This window comes from Panicum virgatum, chromosome 2N, assembly GCF_016808335.1.
Source record: "Panicum virgatum strain AP13 chromosome 2N, P.virgatum_v5, whole genome shotgun sequence".
In the NCBI taxonomy this organism is placed as follows: Eukaryota; Viridiplantae; Streptophyta; class Magnoliopsida; order Poales; family Poaceae; genus Panicum; species Panicum virgatum.
This window is the reverse complement of record NC_053146.1, coordinates 14,894,572-14,915,687: the sequence shown is the minus strand read 5'-3', so window position 1 is coordinate 14,915,687 and position 21,116 is coordinate 14,894,572. Positions and strand designations below refer to the sequence as shown.

General features: G+C 45.3%; 1 protein-coding gene across 1 annotated transcript; it reads left to right on the top strand.

Moving 5' to 3' along the window:
* Window positions 1-314: 314 nt before the first annotated feature.
* On the top strand, window positions 315-20,766 carry LOC120662432 (CO(2)-response secreted protease-like). Its single transcript, XM_039941580.1, has 5 exons — window positions 315-581; window positions 19,456-19,559; window positions 19,649-19,891; window positions 20,001-20,323; window positions 20,378-20,766. The coding sequence occupies exons 1-5, from the start codon at window positions 315-317 to the stop codon at window positions 20,764-20,766; spliced, it is 1,326 nt and encodes a 441-aa protein (XP_039797514.1).
* Window positions 20,767-21,116: the final 350 nt, after the last annotated feature.

Sequence of the window (21,116 nt, the reverse complement as noted above, 5' to 3'; positions counted from 1 at the left end):
ATTTTGCTGACATGGCGCTCCACCTTGGCAAATCTGTTGAGTTCTCGGTTTTGCTGACATGGCGCTCCATCTTGGCAAATCTGTTGAGTTCTCGGTTTGACTGGTAAAAATATAGAAGTCATTCTAAGGATGGCAACGGAAAGAGTGCCATTTGGGAAGATGACAAAAATTTAAATAACCCCGCTAGTTGAAGCAAACCTATTTCCGCATGCACCTCTAATCTTATCTCGCTTGCTTCAGAAACCAATAGAGGTAGAGAGGTTTCATTGCCGCATGTTCTAGCAGAGTGTGAGGAGTAGCAGAGAGCAGCAGCCATGAATCCCGTTAACTTCACGCACAAGACCAATGAGACGCTGGCGGCGGCGCACGAGATGGCGTCGGAGGCCGGCCACGCGCAGCTCACGCTGCTGCACCTGGAAGCGGCGCTGGCGGCGGACAAGGGCGGCATCCTGCGCCAGGCCATCAAGGGGGCGTCGGGCGGCGATGGGACCGCCGGGGACTCGTTCGAGTGCGTGCTGGCCAACGCTCTCAAGAAGCTGCCGTCGCAGTCCCCGCCGCCGAACTCCGTCCCGGCGTCCACGGTGCTAATCAGGGTCACACGCCGTGTGCAGTCCGCGCAGAAGAAGCGTCGGGCAGCTCGACGCGGCGGCTCCTCCTCCGCGGTGGCCCGGACGCCCGGCGTGGCCGCGCCGCTCACGCCGAGGAGGACAGCGCGGCGGCGCGTGGCGGCGTGGCGGCGTCGTGCGGCGGGAGGCGCGGCGGCGCGGTGGCTCGGCGCGGCTGCTCGGCGGGCAGCTCGACGCTGCGGCTCTTCCTCCTCTTTCTCCTGCGCCGGGGCCGCCAACCGCGGCTCCGATGTGCGCGTCATGCATCAGGGCCGCAGCCGTTGGCCGATGGGGCCGCAGTTGCTGGCCTCCGCCGCGTGGTCGGGGCGTCCGGCGGAGCGCCGACAATCGTCTCAATGGTTCACGGGGCTGAGATTTTTTATGGCAAGAGGATAACTAGCGGGGAGGCCTCCGCCCTTCGGGGCTTTCATATTTAGAAAAAAGACTAGTTAAATTTTTTTGACTGATTTCTTCTATAAAAAATTGACTGGTAGATATGCAAATTGCAATCAATGATCTTTGAATTGAAGAGGAGTAAACTCCTTTCTTTCCCTCAGAAATTATTCGTAGTTGTAGCCAAGCATGCAGAAAGCAACAGCTGTATACAGTGCGTAGCTAGGATTTTTTATAGGATATACCAAACTAAAAGTTTTGTATGCAAACAGGGTACATCTATTTAAGAATTCGGTAAAATTTCATAAAATTATCCAATAATTCGGTACACAACTACTAAATAGCATAATAAGTCTACATATTACGAAAGGAGTAATCGATCAATGCAATACAACCCTAATTCCTACTACACACATCTACAACCTACCTCTATTGAACTAAACCGTACTAAAATCAAACAACAAAACTAGTTAGGTTGGAGTAAAGAAGTTAGAAATTTAGGGAAAATTTGAGGAGAGAATGGAAGGGAAAAAACTCTCACTAGGTCTGGAGGGTAGGAGGTGGTAGGAGGTGGTCTGGTGCCTGGCGGGAGTGAGTAACCGAGCCGGCGCGGCAAGTTAGGATATCAAACAAGTCTTACCAAAAAGTCATTGTCGTGGGTCTATGCTCTCTTTTGTCAAATCTTTGGCCTAGCAAGTGGGATCTCCATGAGGAGTATGGTGGGTCAAATTTTGGTGAAAAATACCAGACAATTATGCACGTACATTGCTACGGATAAAGTTGATATAAGTATCACATCCGTATAATTTCCGTGCGTTAATTTGTAGGAATCTACGTGATCGAGGCGTGGATGCAAGGATGGTCTGACTCGAACCTGTCAATGACACAAGACAGATCAAACAAAAAATTTAGGTTCGGAAAAAATTTTCATCACGGGATGAAGCCGCGGTGATGAAAATTTTCTCCGAACCTTAGCTGCGCCAACGAGAAGGAATTTTATTGCGCGGGATACCGCACCAGGTTGGAGCCCGGGCAGGTAACATCCACGACGGGAGCGCCCACCACACTATCGCTCAGTTCGCGTATCTCGCCAGCCACTTCAACAGAGATGGTGGCCTAAACCAGGCTAGCTAGCTAGTAGCTAGCTCACACCACCACCACTTCCTCACACATGGCTGCCTACTCCCCTTTGCTCGCCATAGCACGAGCACGATGGCCGGCGCCACCCACTCCTCTCCTGCCCCGCGGTGTCGCCCGCACTACGCCAGTGGACGATGTCCTCCTCTCCTCCCTCCCCGTGCCGCAGCTGTCGCCGCCGCTTCTCGCGTTGTGCCAGCTGCCAGTGCTGCCCCTTCATCCCTTCACGCGCCACGGCCCGGCACCGGCCCCTCCTCTCCTCCCCGCGCCACGGCCAGCCCCGCTCCCTCCTCCCCACTAGCGCCGATGCTGCCTCAGCCCACACCTACCACTCTACTCAGCTCCTGCCGGACCAATGGGTTGTGCCTGGGCCAGCAGCTTGGCCCATGGGTGGGCGTGGCATGGCCCATGTAATAAACAAGCTTAGTCGGGTCGTGCCTAATCGTACCAAACTTTGTCGGGCCTGAGCCGTGTCGTGCCAGGCGGTCCGTTTGACCATCTATATATATTCATAAGCATCTAGTAGGATGGAAACGAGAACGAAACAGGAAAACATATATTCGAATCTATATCCATGCGAATCCAGTTTCCATCGATCCTAAAGGCTGGAAACAGGAAGATGAATATCTGAGATATCCAAATCCGTATCCACGTGAATCCAATCTGTTTCCATCCACCCACCACCACCATCACAGACCCTTTGTTTTTGGGTTGTGGGGCTGCCTCGGCCATGTACACCCTCGTTACGCATTACATGAGCTATGTTACGCATTACATGAGCTATAGTGCTATAGCTCGGAATTGGTAGACAGGGCATACCAAATTAAAACCTACGACCCACTACTAGAAAACGGGTCATCGGTCCAGGCCAAAGGTACCAGCTGCTGTTGCAGCCGGTACCGATGGGGTACCATCGGTACCGGCTGCAACAGCAGCTGGTACCTTTGGCCTTCGACCGACCTAGTGGAGGACAATTGGCACCGGGTGGTGGTTCTAATCGGTTCTAATGCGTCAGCATAGGAACCAGTTTGAACCACCACCCGGTACCAAATGAAGGCGGTGCTATAGGCACCGGTTGATGGTAATAACCGGTTCATATGGTGATGAAACGTGGCAGCTCGGGCCTAAGGAACCGATTGGTGCCTTGACCCGGTGCTATTGAACAAAATTTAGCACCGGGTCATTGAAACCAACCGGTGCCTTTTGCCCGAGCCTATAAATACCCCAGCCCCTCCCCCCCTCAAGCTGTCGTGAACTCACTGTTCATGGCAGCTGAGTGAGGTGAGGGGAGGCGAATTTTTGCTTTTTTTGAAAAAAAAAGTTAGTTATTTTTCTTTATAACTTAGCAATTAATTTTTAGAAACAGTTATTACTTGATTTAGTTTATACATGTGATAATTATTTTTATTTGTAGCATCTTATTGTAGTTATATGCGTTATCAATTTATTTGATATTTGAATACTATCAAATTATTGTATTTATATGTTTTATCAATTTATTTGATAAGTGAATAGTATCTATTTATTATAGGTATATGCATTATCAATTATATAAATATATTGTTATAAATTGGTAGTATGAATGAACTATTTGTACAGTACAATGATGTATATAAATGTATTGTGGACCCAGATGAGTCGGCAATGGATGTACATGGCCGACCGGCGTTCAAAGGAGTTCATGGATGGCGTGCATGAATTCATAGAAGCGGCCGAGAAACACAAGTATGGCGGTTTCGTTCGTTGTCCATGCAAATTCTGTAAGAATGAGAAGGATTACTCATCATCAAGAACCATCCATAGTCACTTGTTCAATAGTGGTTTCATGCCGAACTACTATGTTTGGACCAAGAATGGCGAAAGAGAAATTGTGCTGGATAATAATGTAGAAGAAGAGGACAGGATTCCTGACTTTGCAGCCAATTATAATTCCTTTTTCAATGACACTGCAATGGGTGAACTTGAAGAAGATACTGAAGGATACGTTGTAGAAGATGATCTTGGTCAGATGCTGCGCGAAGCTGAGGAAGGTTGCGAAACAGAAAAGGAATCGAGAGATCTGAAGTGTATGTTGGAGGACTACAGAATATTATTGTATCCTGATTGCAAACAAGATCAAAAGAAGTTGGGTACCACATTAGAATTATTGCAATGGAAGGCATCAAATGGTTTATCTGACAAGGGATTCGAGGAGTTGCTGAAACTTATAAAAAACTTACCCCCTGAGGGTAACACCTTGCCGGAGACAACATACGAGGCAAAAAAGTTATTTGTCCTTTAGGATTAGAGGCACAGAAGATACATGCTTATCCTAATGACTGCATCCTATATCGAGGTGAGTATGAAAATTTGGATTCATGCCCTGTATGCAACGCATGCCGGTATAAGATCCATCGAGATGATACAGGCGACATTGAGGGGATGCGTGTCAAGAAGAGGGTGCTTGCCAAGGTGATGTGGTATTTTCCTCTAATACCACGTCTGAAACGTTTGTTCATGAACAAAACGAATGCTAAATTGATGCGATGGCACAAAGAAGAACGTAAGCAAAACAATATGTTGAGACACCCTACTGATGGGTCGAAGTGGAGAAAAGCGGACAGAACATTCCCAACATTTGCAAATAATGCGAGGAATATAAGATTCGGCTTAAGTACGGATGGCATGAATCCTTTCGGTGAGCAGAGCAGTGGCCATAATACCTGGACTGTGACACTCTGTATATACAACATTCCTCCCTGGTTGTGTATGAAGCGGAAATTCATTATGATGCCGGTGCTTATCCTCGGTCCGAAGTAACCCGGTAACGATATAGATGTGTATCTGAAACCACTGATTGAGGATCTTCTATTGTTGTGGAAAGAGGAGGGTGTTCGTATGTGGGATGTGCACGCAGAGGATCATTTTAACCTTCATGCATTGCTTTTTGTAACCACCAACGATTGGCCAGCACTAAGTAACCTCTCTGGACAATCCAATAAGGGTTATAGGGCATGCACCCATTGTTTAGAAGAAACCGACAGCATGTACCTCAAGCACTGTAGGAAGATCGTGTATATGGGTCATCGTCGATTTCTTCCGATCAAGCACCCATTAAGGAGGAGGCATGCTCACTACGATGGAAAGGCAGATCATCGTACCAAGCCGAGGCACCATTGTGGGAAAATGGTGTTTGAAATAGTCAAAGATATAAAAGTAGTATTCGGAAAAGGACCCAGCAGCAGATCAGTGCAGAGTGATGGCGGACGTGCACCTATGTGGAAGAAGAAGAGTATTTTTTGGGAGTTGCCTTATTGGGAAGTCTTAGACGTCCGCCACACAATTGATGTGATGCACCGAACAAAAAATCTTTGTGTGAACCTTCTAGGCTTCCTTGGTGTCTATGGTAAGGCAAATGATATATTGGAAGCGCGGCAAGATCTTCAACGTATGAAACAACGGGCCGCCCTACATCCAGAAAAAAGGGATAAAGGACGTCATTATCTAGGTCCTGCGTACTGCACTCTTAGTAAGGAAGTGAAGCAAAGTAAGTTCGACTGTTTGAATAGTATCAAGATCCTATCAGGCTACTCTTCGAATATAAAGAGGCTACTGAACTTGAAAGAGAAGAAATCCGCACACGTAAAGTCCCATGACTGTCACGTGTCGATGACGCAATTGATTCCAGTTGCACTTAGAGGTATTCTACCAGCTAATGTTCGAGCAACAATCATAAAGCTATGCGCCTTTCTTAACACAATTTCTCAGAAGGCAATCGATCCATTGAGTTTAAGCAGGCTACAAGAAGATGTTGTCCAAAGTTTAGTTAGTCTTGAAATGATATTTCCTCCATCATTCTTCAATATTATGACGCATCTTCTAGTTCACCTGGTCAAAGAGATTGGTATTCTCGGTCCTGTTTTCCTTCATAATATGTTCCCTTTTGAACGATACTTTGCAGTCCAAAAGAAATACGCTCGTAATCGGCCTCGTCCAGAAGGAAGCATTGCGAAGGGTTACGTCACAGAGGAGGTCATTGAGTTTTGTGTTGACTATGTGGAAGAACTCTGCCCAATTGGGATTCCAGTATCACGTCATGAGGGGCGGCTGATTGGAAAGGGCACACTTGGAAGAAAATCAGTAAATGCCACAGATCATACCTCGTTGACCAAAGCACATCTCACGGTTCTGCAACAATCAGTCTTGGTGGCTCCATACATAGAGGAGCACATGCAAATTGTGCGAAGCATATACCCTTTGAAGTTTGAGACATGGATTACAAAACATCATAACGATACATTCATCACCTGGTTGCAGAAGGAAGTCATGGCTAATGATCAAATTCATGAGCAGCTAGCTTGGCTGGCCAGGGGTCCGGCAAATTCAATCTTAATGTACCAAGGATATGAAATTAATGGTTACACATTTTATACAAGAGCCCAATATAACAAGAGTACCAATTAAAATAGTGGTGTCCGTATAGATGCCACCGACTCTAATGGCTAAATGAACTCATATTTTGGTTACATTGAAGAGATCTGGGAACTCGACTATGGGCCGTTGGAAATACCTCTATTTCGTTTTCAATGGGTTAAACTCGCAGGAAAAGGTGTCGATATCGACGAGTACGGAATGACAACGGTAGACCTCAAAGAGCTTGGCTATCGAGACGAACCATTCGTCCTAACTAAAGATGTCACTCAAGTTTTCTATGTGCAGAACATGTCTAGCAAACCGAGAAAGGACAAGTCCAGGAATAAATCAAGATTTGTAGGTGCCGGAGATGAGCCAAAGCGCCATATTGTTCTGGCAGGAAAAAGGAAAATTGTGGGAGTCGATGATGTCACAGATGAAGAAGAATACAATAAGATTGAAGATATGACTCCGTTCGCAGTGGAGGTTGACATAAGTATTCTTTTAGCCGAAGAGGAGGCTCCGTACGCACGTCATGATCATAATGAAGGGACGATTGTAAAGCGAACCATCGTTAATATTCCCTTAGTTGAATGATTATGTCTTGTAATATTTTCTGTGAACATTATTAGATTTCTTATGCAATGAATTGATTTATTGGACAATTAAATGATTTATTATGCAATTATTTGATTTATTATGATTTATTATGCAATTAAAATGATTAGTTATGCACCTAAATGATTTATCATGTAGTAATTAGAAATATTGTGCATTTAAATGATTTATTATGCAATTAAAATAATTAGTTATGCACCTAAATGATTTATTATGTAGTAATTAAAATTATTGTGCATTTAAATGATTTATTATGTAGTAATTAAAATTATAGTGCATTTAAATGATTTATTATTGTGCACCTAAAACCATAGTTAATATTTCCTTAGTTGAATGATTATGTCTTGTAATATTTTTCGTGAACATTATCAAATTTATTAGGCAATTAAATGATTTACTAGGCATATATCAGATTTATTATTCAATTAATTAATTTATTAGATGATTAAATGATTAATTAGACAATTAATATAATTATCGGGTAATTAAATTATTTACTAGGCATATATCAAATTTATTAGGCAATTAAATAATTCATTAGGTAGTTAATAAATTTATTGAGTAATTAACAAATTTATTAGACAAATATTTAAATTATTAGATAATGTTTTCAAAATAACTCTTTAATTTTGGGTCAAATCAATTTTTGCACAACATCAAAGTTGTAGATCTTGAAAAGTTGAACAACTTTCATGTTGTACATTTTTTCAATTGAGCCCTAGTTTAGGAGTTATTTTTGTTTTACAGTAGGGCCCCTAAACTTTTTGGAAATTGCAAATCAATCCAGACTTCATCTCCCACCTCTCTGCCGCGGGCGTTGAGCGGCGCCGCCCGCCGCCGTGGAGGGCCACAGGCCACCTCCTGCTCTCCGTGGCACCCACGCGTCGCGCCCAGACTCCACGCCGCCCTCCTTCCCTCGCGCTAGATCTCCCCTCCCTTCGCCATGCGACCCCGGCCATCCACGCGGCCGCCACCTCGCCGTCGCCGTGGAGAGCTCGGGACAGAGCCCCAGTTCCCTTCCTCGCGCATGCCTCGGCACCAGGGGAACCCTCTCATTTTGTTCCACTCACTCTCTCGCCAATTCCCTGCTTGGAAACCCTAGAACGCCGCCGCCTCCCTTTGAGCTCACCGTCGAGCCCCCTCCTCCGCCTTTTCCCGCCCTAAATCGACCCCGCCAATAGCTCCCTCATGTCGCGGTGAAGTTCCCCGACCACTCCACGCCGCTTCTACCTCACCGGAACGCCTCCTCCGCCGCTGGCCGTCGCCGCCGGAGCAACTGCTCCGCGGGGAACCCCCAATCCGGCCACTCCGAGCCCCAAGAAGACCAACATCGGGTAGAGCTCGATCCTCTCTTGCTCCTCCACCCCATTCCCCTCGCCGCCGGTGAGAGAAACCGCCGGAAACCGGCCGACCCCGCCCGCCCTTTCTCCTACCTCTGGCCAAGGGCCACGTTGAAATTTGTTTTAGAATCCCAGGGGTCTCAGCGCAAGAAACCAGAGACTAGTTTGTAAGATCTAGTTAGGTTTTTTTCTAAATTTTGCTGTGGATTTAAAAATGCATAGAAATTCATAGAAAAATCATAAAAATACAAATCCAAATGTTTTGGAATCCATGTTACAAGATCTACAAGTTTTGTTACATGCACATCTTCATTTTTTGTCTGTATTTTAATCCAAGAAAAAGAATAGAATAAATTTATTTTATTTTCCCATAAGTTCTACTCAGTAACTGTATGTGGTTTTTGGCTAGGATGTGTCTTGCAGTGTTGTAAGCATTTGGTAAAAATTTGAAACCTTTTTGACATCATTAGTTAGGTCAAAGTTTCAAGATTCTTAAATCTACTAGTTTTGCTAATTTATTTGTACTGTTATAAATAATCAAGTTTTGTATGTGAAACATTTTCCATGATCACATATTACTAAAACCTTGCTTTTTCCCAAGTTTGGAAAATTTCCGATCTGTTTAACTATTTCTTTGATTTAATGCTGGTTAAGTAGTCTTTAATTGTGATAAATAGTTTCCTTAATTAGAAAATTCTGATAATTTTTGTAGAACTCTATTTTGGTCACATGTTCGTGTCTGTAAAATTTAGGATCCAGAAACACTATATAACTTCCTGTAATAATTAGTTTTATCATATGTGGTTTAATTTTGTCAAAATTATTACGTCAGTTTTATGCCTAGATAAATTCTGAAAAATTTATGAGGTGTTCATAATCATGTGACTCCTGTTTTGAAAACTTTTGAGCTTCATAAGTATTGTAGTTTGTTTTGTAGAATTTGATCTTGCTCTAGGTGTAGTCTGAATAACTGTTTTATTCTGATTAATTGGTGGCATGAAATAGAATGAATTTTACAGGGTAGATTTCTCTCTGTATTTAATGTTTGAAGTAATTTTATTGAAGTTAGATACTGTTAGTATACTGAGTTACTCAATTCTTTGCAAACCATGATTTATATGCTATATATACTAACACTTACTTTGTAAGTTTAATCAAATTGTTTTGTGAAGTTGATCTTGTTGTTTTGTGTAGTAATCATTGTTAAATAACTACCGTATAAATGCTTGCCCATATGTAAGGATCACCGGGGTGTCCGACCCTAGAGGGGGAGGGGGTGAATAGGGTCGCTAATCGCTTTTCTATCCTAGGGCTCAATCTAATTGCATAAGATAAACCTAACACGTCCTACACATGCTAGTTATGATTAAGGTTTATCTATGCTACCCTCTACTTACCCCAAAAGACTTGCAACCTATAGACAATCCTAATCAAACTAACTAGGAAAGTAAAGGTAAGCAAGAAAGAGTAAATGCGGAAACGTAATGCGGTAAGTAAAGCGGTAAGGGAGAGGATATGCAAACTCCCGTGAAGACACCAAGACACACGATTTAACGTGGTTCGGTTAGGACACCAAAGTCCCTCCCTACGTCCACGGCCACTTGCTCACAAAGAACAAGTGGGATGCCGAGTCTCTTCGCTTAATCACCGTCTTGCCACGCCTCCAAGGCTCCCGACAAGTAAAGGCTAAGTGACGCCAAGTCACAAAGACGAGGTCACCGCCACCGTCTATCTCGAAGCGTCACCACGGCACCGTCTTCACTATCTTGGAGCTTTAACACCAAGTAGGGGCCTCCTTCCCCGCACAAAGTGTCGTTGCCACTCCACACCAAGTCGGAGGGTCACACGACGAGTACACAAGTTGCTTGCCGCAGCAAGACTTTCTCTCAAGCTAGTTCTCTCAAGAACTAAGCCTAAACAAGCACTAAGCACTCTCACAAGTGTGCTTAAGCCTATATGATGTACAATGAAGCTCTATGGTGGTTGGAGATGATCTTTAGCTCTTGTATACTTCCTTGAACTCCAGCACTCTCAAATGACCCGGCCTTGGGGGTATATATAGGCAGCACAAGCAAATATAGCCGTTGGAGAAAAGCTGCCAGAAATGTGCTTAACACCGGTTAATCCGATGCTCCCCAAATTGCCATCGTCGGTTTAACCGGTGATACTAAACTGCCCACTGAAAACTAGCCGTTACGTGTACGGGCAATCAACCGACGCAATCGACCGGTGTATGTAATATTAGCGTCGGTTTAACCGGTGAGTGCAACTGTCCTCTAATCCTTGAAAAACTAACTCTCTGGACAACTGCACCGACGACATTAACCGGTGCATCATCGGTTCATCCGATGTATGCATTTTTCTTAGTCTGCTTCTGCCATTGCACCGACGTATTCAAACTTCCTATCGTCGGTTCATCCGGTGCCAAACCCTAGCCCGCAGGCCATCTCTGTCATTGCACCGATGAGTACATTTTGCCTTACGTCGGTTTAACCGGTGATACTAAAACTCCCAGACGTGCTCAAGTCAATGCACCGAAGGAACCCCCGTAGGGGCGGCCCTTCGGGCCTAGCTTCGCCTCTCTTCTCTTTGTCATCACTTGAACCTAAAAGCCTGAGTATATCATCTAAGCAAACACATTAGTTCAAGTGTTGCGTGTGTCATCAATCGCCAAAACATTATATTGAAATATGGCATGAGAGGCCATTTTCGCTACACCATATGAATGTTTGTTTGCTAAATGTTGGACTACAACTTTATCGTGAAGAGTGTTTGTGTAATATTGTTCTTGCATCACATATAGATACGACAGCTCTAGCGGACGGGACGTACAAGTTGATCCCAGAGTCCGAAGAAGGTGATCCAAAAGCCCAGATGAACACCACTGTACTGACCAAAGCCCCGGACCAAAGTCTAGAAGAGCCCAAGGCTAATCTAGTTAGCGACTATCGCGAAGGCAAGCCTCGGACATAACCCAGTATTTCAAATTATTACAATTTATCGTTATTACTTACTTGTGCATTTACAGTTCTTAGGATTTGAATTGAAACCCTAGATGCATGATCCTATGAACCTATGTACTGAACATTAGACCTGAGTTCGAATAATTGCTAAGCTTATATGACCGGTAAAAATCGAGTGATTGCCTGTCACTCGCGAGCTTTATAGGAATTGCTTGTTTACTTTCTGCTATCAATATAAGGACGACGGACGGGGTCGTGTTCGATATCATGACCTTGTGTGAGACCCCGTCTGTGTTAATGAACTTGTTAAGGTCGCAGTGTGTGGTAGTGGTGGTTAAGTTTTTGAACGTACTAGCCACATGCCGTAAATATGATACGCGGTAAGTCTAGTAGCCGATCGGACCGGTGAGTGGATATACCTTTCACTCTCTCTTAGAGATAGGTTTTTATTTATGTTTATGTTGTGCAACACCGCGGCTACTGGGAGGAAGATGGTGCCCTGTAGTCGGGGAGAGTGACCCTATCCACAGGTCGGAATGAAAGGTAAACAGTTGTTTGGGAACGACCCGACGGTGTTCCGAACGTGTGTGTTAGGTCTTCCTGGCCAGGTTAACAAATTCGATTCGAATCATCCGCTTCTCACGGTTTGGGACTACTTGATCCCTTTGTCACACAGAGTAATAAGAGTAATATTATTATGATCAATCTTGATGTTTGCTTAAAAGTTCTACCATGGTTGAATAGGATTAGTGCTTACATAGAATGGTTAATCAACTAGAATATGGAAAGCTAAAATGTGAAGTAAGGAACTACTCTTTATTGCTTTTCAGCAAAAGGAAAACCAGAGCCTCGCATAACCTTGCATAGTCTAGTTAGGTGGGCTATGTATACCCGTTGACGGTTAAGTCTTGCTGAGTATTAGAATACTCAGCCTTGCTGTTGAAACATTTTTCAGGTATGAGTTTTGAGGACCAGATCGCTAGTCTGTCTTGGCCCTGCTCTTTGCCTCTTGGCTGGTCCGTAGAATGGGATCCGTCTTCGGCCAGCAATGACCCAGATGAGTGATACCTTGCTTGGGTTAGTTTGGTATGCTTTTGCGACGTGTTGTAGCCGTCGTGTTTTCTTTCCGCTGCTTTAAACTCTGAACTTTAAACTTATGGCTTGTATAAGGTTTACTGAGTTTGGATCTGTAATAATACTATTAACTGGTTTGTAATAACTACTATGCTTGTGTTGTAAAATATGTGGTTGTAATATCTCTGGACTCGCCTTCGTGCGGGGTATGCTTGTTCGATCCGAGAACCGATGGTTGTATCGGAACGTTACCCGACAGACCAAGAATTGTTCCGTTTGAATTGCATTTGTGTCGGTGTTGCCTTTATGGTGATGGCCAGCGCACTTGAGCCGGGATAATTTAGGTGGTTTTGCCACAGCTGGTATCAGAGCTGCAAGTGTACACCATAGGTGTTAGAACTTTCAAAATTGATTTTGGTATAAAAATTGGACCTACAAAGTGTATAAAACTACGTTGGTTTCGTTAAAGATTGTGCATAGAACGTAAAGTCCTAGGGAAATTATGCGATTTATCAGGTGGCTATCTATGTATGATTTATTATATCTGACTTCCAGCACTTTACATTTTTGTCAAACCATACTCATAAGCAAACCTTAAATTTCTGTAATGACGCACCTACGCGAAGGTAAGAAGGTAAGGATCCTCAGTCAGCTGAGGGAGTCTGACCTTCCCGTCGGTGATGCGAGCCGAACGCTGCCCTCAAGCAGTGGCTTACTTGAGGTACTCCCAATATACCAACTATTAGTTGACTATATTGGAAGTAAAGTATACTCAGTCAGCTGAGGGAGTCTGACCTTCCCATCGGCGATGCGAACCGAACACTGCGCTCAAGCAGTGGCCTACTTGAGCTGCTGCCAATATACCGACCATCGGTAGATTATATTGGGAGTAAAGGAAATTGTGAATACGCTATCTCAGTGGCGTATGTTAACACCTTATCGTCGGTGATGCAAGCTGAACGCTGCCCTCAAGCAGTGGCTTACTTGAGGTACTCCCAATATACCAACTATTAGTTGACTATATTAGAAGTAAAGTATACTCAATCAGCTGAGGGAGTCTGACCTTCCTGTCGGCAATGCGAACCAAACGCTGCGCTCAAGCAGTGGCCTACTTGAGCTGCTGCCAATATACCGACCATCGGTCGATTATATTGGGAGTAAAGGAAATTGTGAATACGCTATCTCAGTGGCGTATGTTAACACCTTCTCGTCGGTGATGCAAGCCGAACGCTGCCCTCAAGCAGTGGGTTACTTGAGGTACTCTCAATATACCAACTATTAGTTGACTATATTAGAAGTAAAGTATACTCAGTCAGCTGAGGGAGTCTTACCTTCCTGTCGGCGATGCGAACCGAACGCTGCGCTCAAGCAGTGGCCTACTTGAGCTGCTGCCAATATACCGACCATCGGTCGATTATATTGGGAGTAAAGGAAATTGTGAATACGCTATCTCAGTGGCGTATGTTAACATTGGCCATACGACGGAAATTGTATGGCTGCCGCTTCTATAGTGAGCGGTAATATATGGGAACGCTTTCATGAGTGCTGGCATGAAAGGTTCAATGTATATATGTATTATGTTAATTTTCTGCAGGTACACTAACCACGATTCGATAAGTTAAGAATGGTTAGAATTTATCGACTAGATATAATAGGGAGAGACGTATTTATGTTATGCAACCGTACTAACCGCGTAAGCCCAATAATAGTTGGCAATTGTTTATCTTGTGAGGGCGAATTGGTCATGCATGCATAGTGTGAATATGTTTGATTTGATTCGTAGAATTTGAAATTGTGACATGAGTTTTTTTAAGGAATTTCTAGTATGGATCTTCATGGATATGTACTAGTATGCTTAACCCATAAGTTGAGTTAAAGCTTGATATTAGGAGCATGTTTGTTGAAACATTTAGATTTCCTTGGATAAAAAGATGGATTTAAGTCATGCCTTTATCCTTAGCCCCATCTTGATGTTCTAATGATCTTTTCGTTTCAAAGAATTTCAAATGTTGAACCAGTACCAATTGTGGTTTGTTTACCTCCTGAGTTTGTGAAATCGTATAATTCTTTGAATCAGAATCATATTTTTCCGCAGTCTTCTTAAAAAGCTTTATTTGAGAAGTCTTGAGATAAACATATAACTCACATTTGAATCCTTTTTTATTCAGATGGCGAACTATCACAATGTATTTTGGGATGAGGATGGATGTGCTCATACTGATTGCCTGTACTGGGAGAGCTTTCCGATGATTTTTTGTGGGATACGCTCCGTATTTTCCACTACCCAGACCCACCCCGGTACAAGGGACGGCAGTTTTCTGAGGATGGAGTTCAGAAGAGCAGAGTCACCATGACCATTCCTCAGCACCCCACCTTGGCTTGGCCGCCTATTAATATTGAGGTGGTTGGATATCGTCTTGTGGACGCTTTTGAGACAGCAGCTCTCAAAGCTATTACTACCTTCTATGAGCATCATCCCGATGAAGTAGCCGTTTATCCTATTGGCTTATTTCCGGCAGTCAGTGCTGGCAACGCAGAGTGGCTCTTCAGGACCACCCACTTTGGACACTTAGTTGGAGACGTAGGAGAGGAGACTATCCAGGCGGTGATCAGGTATATGAATGCCCAGTCCCACTATCAGATTCTTCAGCAGAGGCACATGGATCAGGTGATGGACTTGGCCCAGACTTTCCAGCGAGGTCTTAGTTTGAGAGACACTCAGATTCAGGGGCTTAATGAGGCTGTTGCTGGGAGAGATCACACCATTGCACAGTTTGAGCTTCAGGTTCTGGAGCGTGGTGCTGAGATAGTGCAGCGCAACACGGTGATTGGTTTTCTTCAGGAGTAGGTTCATGAGCTCCAAGTGAATCTGGATGATGCTATGACCCATATTGGTATGCTCTATGAGCAGCCAATACCTCCAGTGGTCCCAGCCGAGCCTGCAGCAGAAGAAGACCCAGAGGAGATTGAGGGAGTCTCAGAGATAGATTCCGAGCACGCGCCTACCGAGCCTAACCCTCAGCCGGACGACTCTTCCTCCGGCAGTGCTTCCTCTGTGGGCAACCTCGACGACTTCTAGGCATCTTAGGATAGTCCTAGATAACATGTGATCTTCGTTGTTATAGTATATGTAAATAAGGAATGAAATGTTGTAAAATAGCCCTAGAAAGGAGTCCCACTTGTTGTAGCATATGTGGTAAGGAAGCGTGATGCTAGACTTGTAATATAAAGACTACTTTGGATGTAATATAGTCGTGGCTACCAGTTTGGAAATCTTGATCTTTCTGCTTGCCAAATTCTTATCTCTTCATCGGTGCATTTCTAGGCTGTTTGATGCATATCGAAATGAAAGAGTATGAAGTCATCTAACAGCTGACCAATTCTGAGTTATGTTGGTTGAACAAATATGTGTTATGCATATTGTGTTACACCGCATTTTGTTAATTCTGCTGATTTGATTTGATTTTTATTGTCCAATGTATGATCATTGCACATACCATTGATTTTGGAAGCAAGAATAATGTATCTAATGGATGTCTTCCATAATTACTGATGGTTGGTCATACCCGTGGATCACCTGAAGGTTTCGGCCGTGAAACTGGCAGTGGATCTCAGCAGCCACCGCCACCACCGCCGAATCTGGCCGAGTTAATGGCCATGCAAACCGAATTACTTCGTCAGCTGGTGCAAGGCAGTAGAATCCGCCACGCCAGCAACATGGAGGACGTGATGCACAACCAGCGGGTTACCAGGAATTCTTTGGTACCCAACCTGCGCTGTTCAGCCGAACTGATGAACCTTTGGATGCTGATGCTTGGCTCCGTACTATTGAGTCCAAGTTTGCCTTGCTAGCAGTACCTTCTGCTGATGCGCACAAGGCACAGTTTGCCACCCAACAGCTTCGTGGCACCGCTCGTATTTGGTGGGATCACTATTGTGCTATGCAGTCTATTGGACATGTTATCTCTTGGGAGGAATTCCGGAATGCTTTTCGGACACATCATATTCCTGAGGGATTGATTGAGAGAAAGTTGAATGAATTCTTGGCTTTGAATCAAGGAACCCGCACTGTTCTACAGTATGCACAGGCCTTCAATCATCTGTGCCAGTACGCGGGCGATCATGCGGATACTGACGCCAAGAAGCGCGATCGTTTTCGTCGTGGCCTCAACACCAAGCTCAAGAAACGCCTGAACCTTATTCAGCCGGATACTTATAATGAGATGGTCAATATGGCCATTACTCAAGAAGATTGTATCGTCGCGCATCCCCTGGTCAACGCGGGCCATTACTTATAAGGAGCTCATAGTTTTATAAGTGCCAAATTTGGAGCAAGAATAGGATTGGATTTTTGTCATACTAAGGGATCTTTCATGATAGCAACCCCTGGTGGGAAGATAACTTCCAATCAAATCATTAGACATGTGCCAATTAAGTTGGGTAGTAATTTGATAAAGACATATTTGATCTTGTTGAATTTAGAAAGCATGGATGTTATTTTGGGCATAGATTGGATGACTAAACATAAAGTATTGTTAGATATCTGTTCCCGAGCTATTGAGATAGATTCACCTTATCAAGGAGCCACCATACTCTATCTGCCACAACGAGAATGCTTCAACTCTTGTGCTTATGCCACAAAAAAATTAAAATTGAAGATATTCCTGTTGTGTGTGAGTATGCGGATGTATTTCCAGATGATTTGCCTGGAATGCCCCCTGATAGAGATATCGAATTTGTTATCGAGCTTCAACCCGGTACCACCCCTATTTCTAAGAGGTCGTACCGTATGCCTTCAAATGAGTAGCAGAATTGAAAATCCAACTTCAAGACCTTCTTGACAAGGGTTTTATATGTCCGAGTGCTTCACCATGGGGATGTCCAGCCCTGTTTGTGAAGAAGAAGGACAACAATTTGAGGCTATTTGTTGACTATCGACCACTCAATGCGGTCACTATTAAAAACAAGTATCTTCTTCCCCGCATTGATATTCTGTTTGATCAGTTAGCTGGAGCCAAGATTTTCTCTAAGATTGATCTTCATTCTGGCTATCATCAAATAAAGATCAAGCCTTGTGACATGTGATAAAACTAATTAGTACAGGAAGTTATATAGTGTTTCTGGATCCTAAATTTTACAGACATGAACATATGACCAAAATAGAGTTCTACAAAAATTCTCAGAATTTTCTAAGAAAGGAAACTATTTATCACAATTAAAGCATACTTAAAAAGTATTAAATCAAAGAAATAGTTAAACAGATCAAAAATTTTCCAAACTTGGGAAATACCAAGGTTTTAGTAACATGTGATCATGGAAAAAGTTTCACACACAAAACTTGATTATTTCTAACAGTACAAATAAATTAGCAAAACTAGTAGATTTAAGAATCTTGAAACTTTGACCTAACTAATGATGTCAAATAGGTTTCAAATTTTTACCAGATGCTAACAATACTGCAAGACACATCCTAGATAAAAACTACATACAGTTACTGAGTATAACTCATGGAACAAATAAAGTCTATTTATTCTATTCTTTTTCTTGGATTAAAATACAGAACAAAAATGAAGATGTTCATGTAACAAAACTTGTAGATCTTGTAATAAGGATTCTAAAACATTTGGATTTGGATTTTTCTTATTTTTCTATGAATTTCTAGGCATTTTCAAATTTCACAGCAAAGTTTAGAAAAACCTAACTAGACCTTACAAACTAGTCCATGGTTTCTTGCGCTGAGACCCATGGGATTCTAAAACAAATTGCAACCTGGCCCTTGGCCAGAGGTAGGAGAAAGGGCGGGTGGGGCCGGCCGGTTTCCGGCGGTTTCTCTCGCCGGCGGCGAGGGGAATGGGGTGGAGGAGCAAGAGAGGACCGAGCTCTACCCGATGGTGGTCTTCTTAGGGCTCGGGGTGGCCGGATTGGGGGTTCCCCGCGAAGCAGTTGCTCCGGCGGCGACGGCCAGCGGCAAAGGCGGCGTTCCGGTGAGGTAGAAGCGGCGTGGAGTGGTCGGGGAGCTTCACCGCGACATGAGGGAGCTATTGGTAGGGTCGATTTAGGGCGGGAAAAAGCGGAGGAGGGGGCTCGACGGTGAGCTCAGAGGGAGGCGGCGGCCATGGCGGCGGCGTTCTGGGGTTTCCAGGCAGGGAATTGGCGAGAGAGAGTGGAACAGAATGAGAGGGTTCCCCTGGTGCCGAGGCACGCGCGAGGAAGGGAACTGGGGCTCTGTCCCGATCTCTCCACGGCGACGGCGAGGTGGCGGCCGCGCGGATGGCCGGGGTGGCGTGGCGAAGGGAGGGGAGATCCAGCGCGAGGGAAGGAGGGCGGCGTGGAGTCTGGACGCGACGCGTGGGTGCCACGGAGAGCAGGAGGTGGCCTGCGGCCCTCCACGGCGGCGGGCGGTGCCGCTCAGCGCCGGCGGCAGAGAGAAACAGAGAAGCAGAGAGGTGGGAGATGAAGTCTGGACTGATTTGCAATTTCCAAAAAGTTTAGGGGCCCTACTGTAAAACAAAAATAACTCCTAAACTAGGGCTCAATTGAAAAGGTGTCCAACATGAAAGTTGTTCAACTTTTCAAGATCTACAACTTTGATGTTGTGCAAAAATTGATTTGACCAAAGGTTAAAGAGTTATTTTGAAAACAAAGTAAGGATTTTGAATTTAATGGACTTTTGTCTTTTCCATTGCAAATTCACCTCAAATTCAGACTTAAGAGTAAAATTTTCTGCCATGTAATGATTACACTGAACTTTTCAAATAAACCCTCCACCAAAACAATAATCACACATCCTATTCAAATAAAACTATAAGAATGACCATACATCAATTCATATTTACACAAATGGGCCTGATATTTTTAAAATAGACCCTTACTCAAGCAATTTCACACATGAAGCACAGAAAATAAATATTATTCTACTGTGCAGACACCTAGAGTGTAGCTATAAACTTCTCTAATTTGGACAAATCCCCGAAGTATCCATTGATCACCGGCGCATCAGCAAAGTCGAGCTCAGTTTCCGATGCTGACTCAGCAAGGTACGAGCAACACCAACCCAAATCGATTCTGAACAGCTAGCTCTCTGCAAAACTTTGTGACGCCGTCGTCGTCCTCCCCGATCATGTAGCCACTGCGAGCCCGGCACGCTGAACAGCAGCAAGGTCCAAGGGAAGATCGTGCTGTGCAGCCACTCGCAGGGCAACACGTCGAAGCAGGCGAAGGCCGACGAGCTGAAGAGCGCCGGAGCGGCCGGGTCCATCTTCGTGAACGACGCCGAGAATGCGGTGGCCACCACCTACCTCGACTTCCCGGCGACCGAGGTCACCTCGGCGGCCGTCGAGGCCATCCGCAAGTACATCGCCTCCACCAGGTAGGTAGTACTAGCAGTAGCTCTGCAACCGGCGATGGCCGATCCCGTCTCCCAAAGCGAAGAAAAGGCCTCACCTTTGTCGTCGTTCAATTCCGATCCGCCACGGAAGCCAACCGGTGGCGACGATCACGCCGGCGGCCACCGTGACGGAGTACAAGCCAGCGCCCGTGGTGGCCTACTTCTCGTCGCGGGGCCCGTCGGCGCAGACCGGGAACGTGATCAAGCCGGACGTCGCGGCGCCGGGGGTGAACATCCTGGCGTCGTGGATCCCGACGTCGTCGATCCCGGCAGGGCAGGCGCAGGCCTCGCAGTTCAAGCTCGTCTCCGGGACGTCCATGGCGTACCCCCACGTCGCCGGCGCCGCCGCGACCGTCAAGGCGTGGAGCCCCGCGTGGAGCCCCGCCGCGATCCGGTCGGCCATCATGACCACAGGTAACATTAATCCTCATCCCCGAATCTGAAATTGGCCGTCGACGAAGAAGAAAGTCTCTCATCATGTCCGGTCGATCCGCCGCGCGCGGCAGCGACGCAGCTGGACAACACGCCTCATCTCCGAGCTCAACTGCCCGTCGATCGCCGTGTCGAGGCTCGGCAAGGCCGCAGGCGGCGGCCGGACGGTGACCCGCGCCGTCACCAACGTCGGGGCGCAGGAGGAGGCCACCTACACGGTCGCCGCCAGCGCGCCGGCCGGCCTGGACGTGAAGGTGACGCCGAGCAAGCTCGAGTTCACCCAGGGCGTGAAGACGCTGGCCTTCCAGGTGAGCTTCTCCGGCGGGAAAGACGCGGTGGCGGCGAAGAAGGGCGCCATGTCCGGCTCCATTACATGGTCGGATGGAAAGCACATAGTTCGCAGCCCATTTGTGGTGACCAGCTGAAACAGAATGCCACATGTAGTATTCTAGTAGACAACTAGCAATGTAGCATCAAGCCATCAAGTATCATGGATGTTGCAGTGGTCAAGCTATGCTGTGACCAAAGGATATGAAGATGTTGACATCTAGCAGTGGCGACTATAAAAAAATTCTGAATTTCTGATGCTGGGTCACCGGCAATGTCTTGGTCACAGACATGACACCATGTGAAGCAGGCCTTACCAAAGTGACAACAAAGTCCAACACATACTCTGTAGCAACCAAATTGCAGAGTAGCACCGGTAAATCATGACACCTAAACTTGTGCAAGATCGCCACGCAACGAACAATCACAACATAAAGTGTGTGATATA